We start from the raw sequence: 12,286 nt of genomic DNA, 5'->3' as shown, positions 1-12,286 counted from the left end.
AGCAGCCCGAGTGTGCCAGGCCCTGCCCAGACCTGAGCAGACCCAGGCCCATGGCAGCAGCTGGAAGGCCAGTGGGTTATTCTTTGCAACAAGGGTTAGGTCTCTGTCCTGTTCTCTGAGCGGCCTGTGTGTTTGGGTGCAGAGAGGGAGGAGAAGCGGGAGAGCTGGAGAGAGCATTGTGAGATGGCAGCGTATCGAAGAAAAGAATGTTTAGTGACCCCAAAGGCGGTAAGGCAGACTTTACTCAGGAGCCTTGTCATAGAAGATCCACTCCACACAGGCCCACTGTGAGTGGAGGACCACTGCAGTGGGGTGGCAGCGGGGGAGAGAGATTGAGGTTGAAAAGTGGGTATTTGTAGCCAAGGAGCAGGCAGGGTGGAGGGTAGGGGAGGGAAAATTGCGGAGAGGGAACATCAGGACTGGGGGAGAGTCTGGTGAAACCTGACCTGCAAGGACCCCTGCTGAAGGTGGGCCAGAGTGATGAGACTTCCCTGGGTGGTGGGCGGCGAGGAGCGGCTCAGGCGCTGCGAACCACTGGCCGTGGAGCCTGGGGGCTCGGGAAACCTGGGCAGCAGGACTCCTGGGAAAACAGCACAGCCCTGAGCTGAACACAAGAGCCCGAAGCCAGGGCCTGGTTCGGGAGGAGAGAGCTCAGAGGAGCGCAGTTGAAGGTTGACCAAAAAAGGTCTCTTTGTCAACAATTAACCTCTTTGAGGGCTGATCTGACTTCCCCCACACACCTCGGAAATGTACGATATTCTCACTAAATTTCCCACTCATTTCCCAAAGTTCACAGACCCTCTCCCAAGATCTTAGGCTTACAACTTGTTGTGGGGGTTTGTGAAAGAAGAGGTCAGAGGTTGCCCCAGGTGCCCCCAGAGAGACTGCTGCTGCTGGGATCCGTGAGAGCTGGGGTGGGGCACCAGGCCTCGGCCCTTTGGAGGAGATGGTCTGCAGAGGCCCGGGGTGGGAGGGGACGCAGGCCCGGCTCGACAGGCCTGTGGTGTGTCCTCGAGGCCGACCTCGAGGGTGGGGAGCTCCAGCTGGGTCCCTGCACTGCCTGGCTGGTGACAGGCCTGGATGCCGGATGGCAGGGGTGCGTGCTGTAGGGAAGTTTTGGGGACAGCCCCACTTTCCTTTAGCTGGAGAATATAAAGCTGCCTCCCTGCCCTGAGCTGTTACGTCTCCTCTGTAGCAGCCGGGCTTGGTCACCTCAGTGATCGCAGGGTTTATTTCAGAAGCGCTGCGAAGCAGGGAGCAGTCGAGGCTGCCCGCACTGGAGGTTCTTCACCCCTGAACCGTCTGTGTTTGTAATGGGGGAGAGCTGTCCGAGCCTCTTAGGTCACGAGGCAGACGAGTAACGGTCAAGTAGCCTGATTTCACATTAGCAGGCGGGTCAGGTTTGCTCCCTGGCCTCCCGCCCTTCCCTCTTCCCCACTCCCTCCTTCAACCCTCCTTTCCTTCCTCTCTTTTTCTTTCTTTCTTGACATATGGTCCACTTTCCATTATATCCTGTATAGTACAGAAATACATAAAATGAGCATCCTTTCCTGTTCTTCCTCACTTACATCCTAAGCTCCTTAGACTACTCCAGAAATACATTGTGTGATGTGGTAGCCACTAGTCACCTATTTAAATTTATATCTATATTAATGAAGTAAATAACATTAAAGTTCCACTTCTTTATTCACACCAGCCACATTTAGGTGCTCAATGCTGTGTCAGACAGCACAGACATAAAATGCTTCTGTCATCATAGAGAATTCTACAGGCCCGTGCTGCTCCAGAAATTAAGGGCAGTTGCTCACCCATTTGTTTCCAAATGCTAGAGAAAATACATTGGCATCAGATAGATTCATTTTTATTGAACTGATCAATCATTAATCTCTCATACTTTGTCAAATAACATTGCTCCCATTTTTGTCATAAAGTTGGGACTAAAGGGACCCTACTCTTTCTTACCTCTATGCAGTTAAGTAAAGGGTGTGTCAAAGAGAAATCACACCAGACAGTTAAATAGGGAAGGAAGACTTTCTTCAAGACTACTGCAATAGGGGAGAAATTGGACTCAACTCCAAACACAACAGGGACAGCTGGGGACCCACGGCAGGGTGAGCCGACGCTGGAACATTGCTAAGGGGAACCTGGTTGGGTATCAAGAGTGAGAGGATTCTAACAAACTGGGCTCAGCAGGCCAAGGTCAAGGCCTAGTAGAGAAGCGGACTCAGAGCAGCCTGACTCGAGTTTGGGCGAGGAGAGAGTCCTGGCCAGTATTACCCCAGCCCAGGGTTTGCTATGCCATGTGGCAAACTGAAGGGTCAGTCCAGGAGGACTGACTGTGCAGCTTAGGTGGGAATGCAGGCCCTTCCTCAGGCTCCATGCTCAGAAGCAGCACATGGCCTGATGCTCAGAAGCGCTTTGCTAATGTCCCCACCGTACGTGGGCATCCAGCACAGCTGCCATACTTGGACAACTGGGGCACTGCAGGCGGTCATGCTCTTCAGAGGAGCAGGGAAGCAGTTTGTAGGAGCTCAGAGGAAGGAGGCCTGGGGGCTCATAGAGAAGGGACTGCAGGTCAAGTCAGGTCTTGAAAAGCAGCTTAGATTTTGGTGACGGGCCACAGTCGGATGCAGCCAGAGGAAAGGGCAGCTTCTCTCTGTCTTCCATCCACTTCCTTCTGGCTGGGACTCTGATCTAGGTTCAGAGGACTTCAAGAATGAGCCTTAAATAAATACACACTGGGGACGTCTAACGTGGGTGAGAGCTGCATTAGTCTCCAGACGAACAGAGAAGAGAATGGATGGTGTGGTTCCTTCCCACAAGGGGGTAGACCATTTGGGAAGAAAAAATTAAACCACAGTGTGCTGTGAATAAACCCTTGAATAGAGTACACGCAGTCTCCTGTGGAACGAAGAGGAGCGAGAGGACCCACGGAGTCCTGGACGGTAAGGAACAACTTGAGGAGAGGGGAGCTGAGTGAGAGCCCAAAGACAAGAGGGGTCCTTTGGGCCTGAGGGAGGCCCTTGGGGTGAGGCAGGGCCTGTGTCTTCGGGCAGGGAGACAGTTCAGCATGGCTGGGAGGCAAGGGTCATCGCTGCCAGCAGTGGTGGGCTTGACCGGAGGCTCCCGCAGGCTGGGACCCAGAGGTCACTGCTGATCCCAGAGTGTTCTGGTGAGCTTTGAATCTGAAGCACCTGGTGGGCATCTGTACAGGCAGAGAAGAAAGGGTAGACGGGCATGCTGTCCTGTGTCCTTCCACTTTAGTGTGGCACCCATTTGAGTGGCTGGTCACAGGGTGCTTCAATGGTTGCCTGGTCATCTCCTCACTCAGGTGTAAGACCTGCCCTGCTCCCACTGGACCTTGTTTTATTCATTTCACTCTTGGTATTAATAGATGCCATTCATTAATTATGGGAGGAGAAGCCTCTGCTCCTCTGGTGTCAGCCTCCAGATGGCTCAGTCCCTCCTCCTGGGTGTCTGCAGGGTCACTAGCATCCATGCTGTGCCCAAGTGTTTTGCCCGCCTCTATCCTTATCCTGGAGAAGGACCAGAACAGGCCCGGCAGGAGCGGCAATGCTTCTTTGGGCCTTTTCTTGGTGCATCCTGCCTCAGGCATGACTTCGGCTTTCCATTCATCCTTGCTGGACCCCAAGTAGCAGCACAGGTGTGTGGATGGGCTTCCCAGCCAGGAATTGGGTCAGCTGCCCATTCTGGGCTCTCCTGGAGACAAGAGTGCTGATAAAACACTTCTTTATCAGGGTGTTTTGGTGTCATTCTGGTTTTAAGCCAGTACATTTGGCTGGAGGAATAGGCAATGAAAAAGGGTAGCCATTCCCTGCACTGCCTAAGACTCCACGCACATCTGCAGACCCTCCCTGCTTCAGCTCCGTCCTGCTGCTTTTTTTTAAGGAAGAGCAAAGGAGCTGGCTGCTGAGTCCTACCACAGGTGAGCTGCTGCGAAGGCTTTTGAGACCTACACAGAACACAGATCAATTTGAGATTCATTTTCACACCTACAGAAGTTTTCTCTCTGGGTCAGAATGACTGGCTAGTCGCTGTGTAGGCTCCATGTCATGTCCCCGGGGACCTCGCAGCAGAGGCGAGATGCTCAGGAGCAGCGAGAAGGACTGAGCAGCGCTGTTTTGATGTTTGTGCGGCAGCAGATGCAGGATGTAGGCACCGGGAGCAGGGCTGCAGTGGGGGCAAGCGCCGGGGCAACGACGTTTCCAGGGCGCAGGAGCCTCTTCCCTGATAAGTCTCCCCTGGTTAAGAGCCTTTCACACACTCTGAATTTCTTCCCTTTCAATGACTTAGCTGATTTGAGAATTCTTTTTTTCAATTCCCTGCATGATTTTTCGCCCTTCAAATATCATGGCAGTTTAGGATTTGGGCATGGATGTGGACTGGTTTCTCTGTTCGTTCCTGCAGCCGGCCTGATGACCACTCACTGTGGGCCCAGGATTGGGTGGGAGTTTTATGCTGGCTGCAAAAAGTAGAAACAGCGATGATAATAGGATGGGGAGATTGCTTCTAGATGTTAAACCAGGGGATTCGAAGCATAACCAATTAAATGGTGCCAAACAAATTGCAGGTGTCAGCAGCGAGGGGCAGGGAGATGAGGAGTGTCACAGGCAGCAGGGCAGTTGGAACAGACGGCAGGGTGTGCATCCTCTGTGCCCCTGCCAGGGAGGGCACTCACGGTGTGGGTGGTGGGGGCTGCAGGCGTCTCTTGCTTGCTCTGTGGTTCACCTTGACACCCCCCCAGCTGTGAACCTCAGCAGCCACGTGGACTCCACCCTGCTCCAAGTGGACTTGGCAGGGGCCCTCGTAGCTGGTGGCCTGAGTCGTCCTGGGAGAGAAGATCATGTCGTGGTGGAGGTGGCCCAGGCGGACCCTGCAGGCTCCAAGCGGCGGTCACAGCAGGTTACACTGATAAGTTATTTGAAGGGAATTGTAAAAACTCATTTCATCTCTTTATAAATTGAATTTCCTCTTGAATGTGTTTGATGAGAGTCCTAAGTCTATGACACCCTTGTTAGGAGAGCCCTTATCTTTTGCTTTGTCTTTGAAATTCTCTTCCCCCCTTTTCTCTGTGTCATTTATAAAACTCTTGCCATTTCAGTGAAATAAGACTGGTGATTTAAAAAATTCAGAATGATTTTACTGGGCAGTTCAGGGAAACATTATGTATTTGAAAATAGTTTTTGTTAAAGCACAATCAAACCTGGGCCTCGCCTCACGGTATAGAAGACATTCCAGCCCCACAGCTCCCTTGGGGTTGTGGACACTTGGCTCAGGCTGCACACAGTTCCTCCAAGCTTCCATTTCTAGTGATAAGGGCCCTGTGCTCCATGTCTGTGAACCAGAGCCTTTGGCTCATGTCCTGTGAAGGCAAGGAGAGCAGCATGGTATTGTCACCAAGGTCCAGAGCCCACACAAGGCCCCTGTAGGCCCCTGTCTATGCATCCTGACCCACCCCTTGCCCTGGCATGGAAGCTTCTGCATGAATTCACATTCCTAGCTCATAGGTTTTCCCAACTAGAACCAATAGGAGAAAACCCTGATGGTGCACTAAGCTGTGTCACCCAAATGGAACATTTCCTGTCATGCAGAGCAGGGTCCACAGAGCAGAGGTCTCATGATGAATGAGGCCATGGCTTCACAGGTGGTAGCCGATGTACGTGATGTTTTGAGCCACCTACTCTGGCTTCCCCATGTGCAGTGTACAGCCCTCTGGCAAGGGCTTCATGGTGAAGATGAGGCGGGCACATTTCTGTCTGCTTTGTCTGTGGGCCTGTGTGGATGCAGGCTGGGACTGTTGCAGCCTGCTGATGGAGCTGCCCACCCACGGGGCTGTATGGAGCTTCCCGGCTGTGTGCTCACACACAAACCCAACTCCAGAAACACCAAGCACACAAAAGATCTTTACTGAAGGTTTTTTTACCGATACGTTTTCTGAACAACATTATTTTAAGAAAACGTGTTTTCACATTCAAACTTTGACCAATTTCAGAGTTCTCATTTTCAATTTTCTTTATCATTTTTGGGTAGCAAGACTCCTGTCCTCCCATTGAAAGTTCCCTGGCCCCTCAGCCAGGCTGCCTGCCTCTGCCCTGGCCAGCTCCTCCCTTTGTGCTCGCACCCGGCCCCTGCAGCTGGTTTCTCCACTACCCTGCTTGTGACAAGAATGTGTGGGACAAATTTGCCTGCAGCAAAGGATGCTTCCCCGTCAGGCCCTCCCTCCCATGGGCTCCTGTGGCACGAGGGTGGAAAGTTTTCTGCCTCCAAGCAGGAAGCAGTTTTAAGGCATTTCTTATGAGTTGCCCTAGGGGCCTCAGAAGACTCCAAGTCTTCAGTAACATGCAATGATTTCCTTTTCTCATAATAAATCATATTTACTTCTATACCTTTGTACCTTTGTGCACTAATTCTGTAGTTTATACTTCTGTATTCTTTTTCTTAAAGCTCTCCAAACTGTGGAAATTTCCAGCTCTGTACAACCTGGATGTGCTCTCTCGTCTGGCATGTGGGAACAGTGTGAAATGGCCTCCATGTTCCTCTCTTTCTCCTTTTATTACTCTAAACAAGCCCCTACACCGAACAGAGCTGGAGCCAAGGTGGTGGTTCAGGTCCAAAGCATTACCATGGTTTTGCTCTTTGACTTTTACAGGTCACCTATAATTGGACAGTGTTCTTAAATCCGAGAAGAAGTGAGCACTCGGTGGTGAGCAGGACCTTTGGGGTACTGAGCAGGTAGGCCTCAGGTGGTGGATGTCTTGGGGGAAGAGCCTGTGGGACATGCTCACCTAAAGAAGTTGGACCTGTGGAACTCTGATTTTTGGCATGGACAGCTGAATCAGATAGTGGCTCAGAGAGATGCTCTTCCTGTGTAGACAATAAACATGAAGGGTATGGGAAGGAACCATAACCACACGTGTCAGGAAATAAGAGGGTCCATTTGATTGCAGGGTCCATTTTGAAGTAAATGGTATTTTATAGCTGATGCTTTAATTTCATAAATACTATGAAGTTATACAATGGGGAATTCTAGGAAATTTTAGGATTCCTTCTCTTTTTCTTTTGCTAATTCCACTCAATATTAAGACTGTACTCTTGGTTACTGTTTGTGTTTGTTAGGCCTGCAGTAACAATAACACACGTTGGGTTACTTAAGCAATGGGAATTTTTTCCTCACGGTGTTGGCAGGGTTCACCTCTTCTGAGGCCTTTCTCCTTGGCTTGCAAACTGCCATCTTCTTTCCTCTGTGTGTGTCTGTGTCATAATCTCCTCTTGTAAGAACACCAGCCATATTGGATGAGGGCCCACCCATATCACCTCATTTTACCTTAATCACTTCTGAAAAGACCCTATCTCCAAGCACAGTCACATTCTGAAGTACTGAGGGTTAGGATGTCAACGTAAGGATTTTGTGGGGAACACAGTTCAGCTCAGGCATTACTGGCTGAGCTTGTAGGAAAGAGCTTTAGTTCCACCATGCCATGCACTGCTGACTACTTGCATGCTTCCTGTTCTGGGTGCTTTTTCCCACCATAAGTGACAACTTGTACACATGCTTTCAGTTTGTGCATGGCCCTTTTTTGAGTCTCTAGTGTATAAGAATAGTTACTTTTGTTATTTGGTAGTAGGTGAAGCTGTCAGGTATGCGGTGGGGAGGAAAAGAGAAAATAAAGGGCCAGCGCCAATGTCCCTGCTCCCTGGTGACTGCTGGGGTGGCTCCTGCATGAGGGGGCTGCTGCGGGTGGGGGCCGAGGAGCCTGCATCTGACAGTTGTTGCATGGGGGTCTCAACCCCTCACCTTGTTCAGAGTTCCTCATCTGCCAGATCAGGCTGGTTATGGGCATGGATGACTTGTGTTGGGAGCAGGCACTAACTGTTGACATTCCAGCCTAAGGTCTTCGCTTTGCTCTGCAGAGAGACGGTTTCCATCAGCATGCGAGCCTCCCTCCAACAGACCCGTGTCGTTCCGCTTCTGATGGCTCATCAGTACCTCCGCGCAAGTGTAGAAGTACAAGTGGCCATGGCTGCAGCCATCCTCACTGGGGTCTACGTGCTCATTATATTTGAGGTAATTTTCAGGTCCTCTCTTCTAGATTTATTGGTGCCTATAAGTAAGTGTAATTTACCATGTTGGGTTCTCTGGATGGGCTCAGGGCTGCTTCTTAATGAGATTGCAGCCATGTCTTCCCTAAAAAGGAATATTTCCCTTATTCTGGGTAGAAAGTTGGTCTGTACTGGAATATTTGCTGTATCTTGCAAGATGTATCTGACATATGCAAGATGAGTTTTAGCAGGCACCAGCACAGGTCTATCTGAGAATACTGAATATGTGCCTGCTTTTTTCACCTTCACTGTGCCACTCACTGCAAGTGTGACACTGAGGGGACAAGTGTTGAGTGTCTCTGAGATGCAGGGTCTCCTGTAAGACGGGCACATTAAAATGCTGCTACTTGCCTCATAGGATTGTGTACATGATGGAAGCTTGGGAGATTATTATGTGTTACGTTATCAACTCAACTAATGAGCCTTTCTCACATGATCTCATGCCCTGTAAATTCCATGTTTCTGGAAACTTTACATGTGGCTGTACCTTTAATAGCATGAAGCAAACTACAGGCCCTACCTGGGATGGACAATTCCATTGTGGATTTGACTGTGAAACCAGATTTGCAGCAACACACTGATAGCAATGTTTGTTGGTTCCGGTAGGTTGAGCTTAGCAGGTCAACAGAGGATGTGGCTCTGGAGGGGTACTTCTTCTCGAGCTTGGCATAGGTTTAAGAAATGTCCTGGAGCTGTCAAGGGGATGGGTTTTGGGAGGCATGGCCAGGAGAGTTCCAAAAGTTTGCATGTGGCTGTCTAGGCTGCCTGGCGGAGCCCCAGTTGTCCAGCAAGGTGCCCTCTTTGGTTGGCTGTTAAATCTCCTTTATTCTAGAACAGCTCTATTCTCTCCATTCTTCTTCTATTTTCTTTTCAATCAATATCATTGTTTCAGGGTTACCATGACTACTCCCATGCTGTGTGACTTTCCAGAAGGACTAGCAGACCCAGAGGCAGCTGTGCTCTGGGCTCTGGTCTGTGACCGTGACCAGTGGTGGGAAAGCTGCGCCAAGTAGTCTGCAAGAGTCCAGGAGCAGGCTTCTGAAAAGTTCCCTCTCCCAGAGGGGGACACACAGACAGTCCTTTCCTCCAGCAGAAGTGTTTCTGCCTGTGGCCACCTGCTTGAGACTCAAAGCCCAGGGTTTATGATGTCAGCTTGTCTTGTAGCTTCCCTCAGCCCACTGAAGTCCCAGCCTCCCAGAAGGGAGGCAGGTATTCACCATAAATCACATTTTTATATAAACAATCTAAGCACACTGGTACAGCAGAATGCGGTTCTTTAGCCCACAGAGTAACCTTATCACTTGATAACATAGGGAACGTTCCAAAAGCCAGGACCCAGATGCTAGCCGAGGGCTGACCCTGGAGCAGTCTCTTCTAAAGGCCCTCCTAACGGTGGCCACCTCAGGCCCGCCAGATGAAGTACTGCTGAAGCATCCTGTGCCATGGTTCTGTGGAATGTTCTGCACTCTGCATTGGGCTGCTGGGTTCCTCATGGGATTGGATTGATTTGTCACTCTATCCCCTCTATTTCCCACAGACTACAATTTAGATCTGGTTCCATTTTGGGGCCCACATACTTTGCAGGGGTGCTGAGATTGCTCAGAGAGCTTAGGTGGTACTAGCTCAGCTACTGATCTTTCAGTTCCTGTTACCTTTGTTTCTCATGGTTTTAATATCAGCAAGGTACCATTGCCTGACTCAGTTATTTCATTAGTATTTACAATAAACTTTCTAATTCTGTCACTCCATCTGCATTTATAAATGAGTCACTCTACATTGAAGAACTTTCTCCCACCCAATTTTGTTAGTGTGAAACACTTTGTGCCAGAAACATGGGATAAATTATTTTTCTTTGTCAATTTTCATAGTAATGAGTTGTTGCCTTAGCAACTCCTACTGATTTTACTTTGAGTTTCTCTCCTGTTTTTTCTCAATATCATATTGTACAGATTTAATAAATTAAAATGATTTAGTCAGTTACAGTCACTAGTAATTAAAAAAGCATAGTCCAATGCCAATTTATTTTTGAAAAGACTTCTCTGTTATTCTGGGGTTTGCCTTTTTTGTATGATTGTACAACCTTGAAAATTATATAATTTGAAAATATTTACTAATCTTTCATTAATTAATGACTGTTATTAATAGACATTTAGAAAAAACCTTTCCCTCCTGCCCAACAGCTGTCCTGAGATTATAAAAGTCCTATAAAGAGGCCAATACAACGTGGCTTCTACTCTGGCAGGAATAAAAAGTGGGCAGGTGAGAAGAAACCAGATACACTGGTTCATTGATAAGCTCATTGAGGGCACCCTCCCTGACCTCTTGTAAATCAGCCCGGTAAACAGGTGCCCTTTGAATAAGCTGTCACCTGCCTTGATATGGAGCACCATATTAAAAGGTACTGGCTACATTATCTAGCAATAAAAGCTTCTTGTTTTGAAATAATTACAGATTCACAGGGGCTTGCAAAAAAATGTACAGGGAAGTCCAGTGCACTCCTTCACAGCTTCCCTAAATGTCAGTATGTTACACAACTATGGCTCAATTTCAAAACTAAGAAATAGACATTGGTATAATCCATAGAGCTTATTCAGATTACAGCATTTATACATCACTTACTACGTGTGTGTGTGTGTCTGTGTGTGTGTATGGCTGTGTGTAATTTTGTAGGTGTAGACTTATGAAACTACCACTGTAATAAAGATGCTCATTCAGACCCTTGTGATAGCCCTGTGTGCTATGTCCCCTCTCCCCCATTATCCCTGAGGCCTAGCGACTGCTAATGTGTTCCTCCTCTCTATGATTAAGTTACTTCACCAATGTTTCATAATAGGATAATGTAGTATGTATTCTTTTGAGATTGGCTTTTTTCCCTCAGCATGATTTCCTTGAGATTCATCCAAATTGTTGCATATATCAGTAGTTTGCTCCTTTTTATTATTGAGTAACATGCCATGGAATAGCTGGAATGGTTTGTTTAAGCATTCATCCTCTGAAGGGCTAAAAATGTTTTTTTCAGTGTCGGGAAATTATAAATAAAGTTGATATGAACATTTAAAATTACTAAAAAACATTTTAGTGATTTTTAAATGTTGAATTTTAAGTGTTCTTTATATATCCTAGATATAAGAGCTTTGTTGGATATGTGATTGCAAATATGTTTCTCAGTTCAGTTTACACATTTTTTTTTTATAGATTATGCTTTTGGTATCAAGTTGAAGAACTCTTTGCCCAGGCCTAGATCCCAAAGTTTTTTTCCTATGTTCTTTCCTAAAATTTTTATTGCTTTACATTTCCATTTTGAGTTCATTTTTGGCCAAGATGTGAAGTTTAGGGGGAGATTCATTTCTTAACCTATGGTTCCTTTGCTCTAGCACCATTTATTGAAAAGGCTAACCCTTTTGAATTGCTTTTCCTCCTTTGTTAATAAATAATTGGAAATATTTGTGTGGATATGTTTCTGCTTTCTCTATTCTGTTCCATTGGTCTATGTGTCTATTCTTCCACTAGTACCAATATCTTGTGTAGATAATCATAAGTCTTGACATTGGGAAGAATTATTCCTCCCGCATTCTAATTTCTTCAAAATTATTTTGGTTATCCTATGACCTTTCTATATCTGTATACATTTTAGAATGGCCTTCTAGTCCATGAGCAGAGTATGTCTTTGATTTCTTTTATAATTTTCAACACAGAGATCATGTACATGTTTTGTTAAATTTACACTTAAGTATTTCCTTTTTTTGGGAGCAATTGTAAATGGCATTGTGTTTTTATTTTGGTTTCCATTTTTTCAATGTCAGCATATGTAAATGCAATCGATTTTATATTGATCTTATATCCTTTTACTTTATAGCTAGTAACAATACCAATAATATCTTTACTTATTAGTTTTTGGAATTTTGTTTTGTTTTGTTTTAGATTCTGTGGGATTTCCTGTGTGTACATCATGTCATTGCAATATGAACAGTTTCATTTCTTCTTTTCAAATATGTATGCCTTTAATTTTCTTGTCTTGCTTTATTGCAATGGCTAAAATTTGCCTGCTTCTGATCTTAAAGGGAAAACATTTAGTCTTTCAACACTAAATATGAGATTAGCTGTAAGTTTTGTAGATGCAGTTTATGATTGAGAAAATTATTTTATTTTCCTAATGGGAATTTTT

The 12,286-nt window shown here is 46.9% G+C and overlaps 1 protein-coding gene across 7 annotated transcripts in view; it reads left to right on the top strand.

The window, feature by feature from the left end:
- Window positions 1–12,286, top strand: part of OCA2 (OCA2 melanosomal transmembrane protein) — a 385,751-nt gene that overhangs the window by 98,338 nt on the left and 275,127 nt on the right. For 6 of the 7 annotated variants that reach the window (XM_037016526.2, XM_073227082.1, XM_073227084.1 and 3 more), the window contains 3 exons: window positions 4,766–4,923; window positions 6,671–6,753; window positions 7,933–8,086. In XM_037016526.2, coding sequence (XP_036872421.1) covers window positions 4,766–4,923; window positions 6,671–6,753; window positions 7,933–8,086 — 395 coding nt within the window. The remainder of the gene's footprint in view (window positions 1–4,765; window positions 4,924–6,670; window positions 6,754–7,932; window positions 8,087–12,286) is intronic. The other variant, XM_073227087.1, reaches the window with a different exon arrangement.

This window comes from Manis javanica, chromosome 18 (genome assembly GCF_040802235.1).
Source record: "Manis javanica isolate MJ-LG chromosome 18, MJ_LKY, whole genome shotgun sequence".
In the NCBI taxonomy this organism is placed as follows: domain Eukaryota; kingdom Metazoa; phylum Chordata; class Mammalia; order Pholidota; family Manidae; genus Manis; species Manis javanica.
The sequence above is the reverse complement of the archived record's forward strand: the minus strand, read 5'-3'. Positions and strand labels throughout refer to the sequence as shown.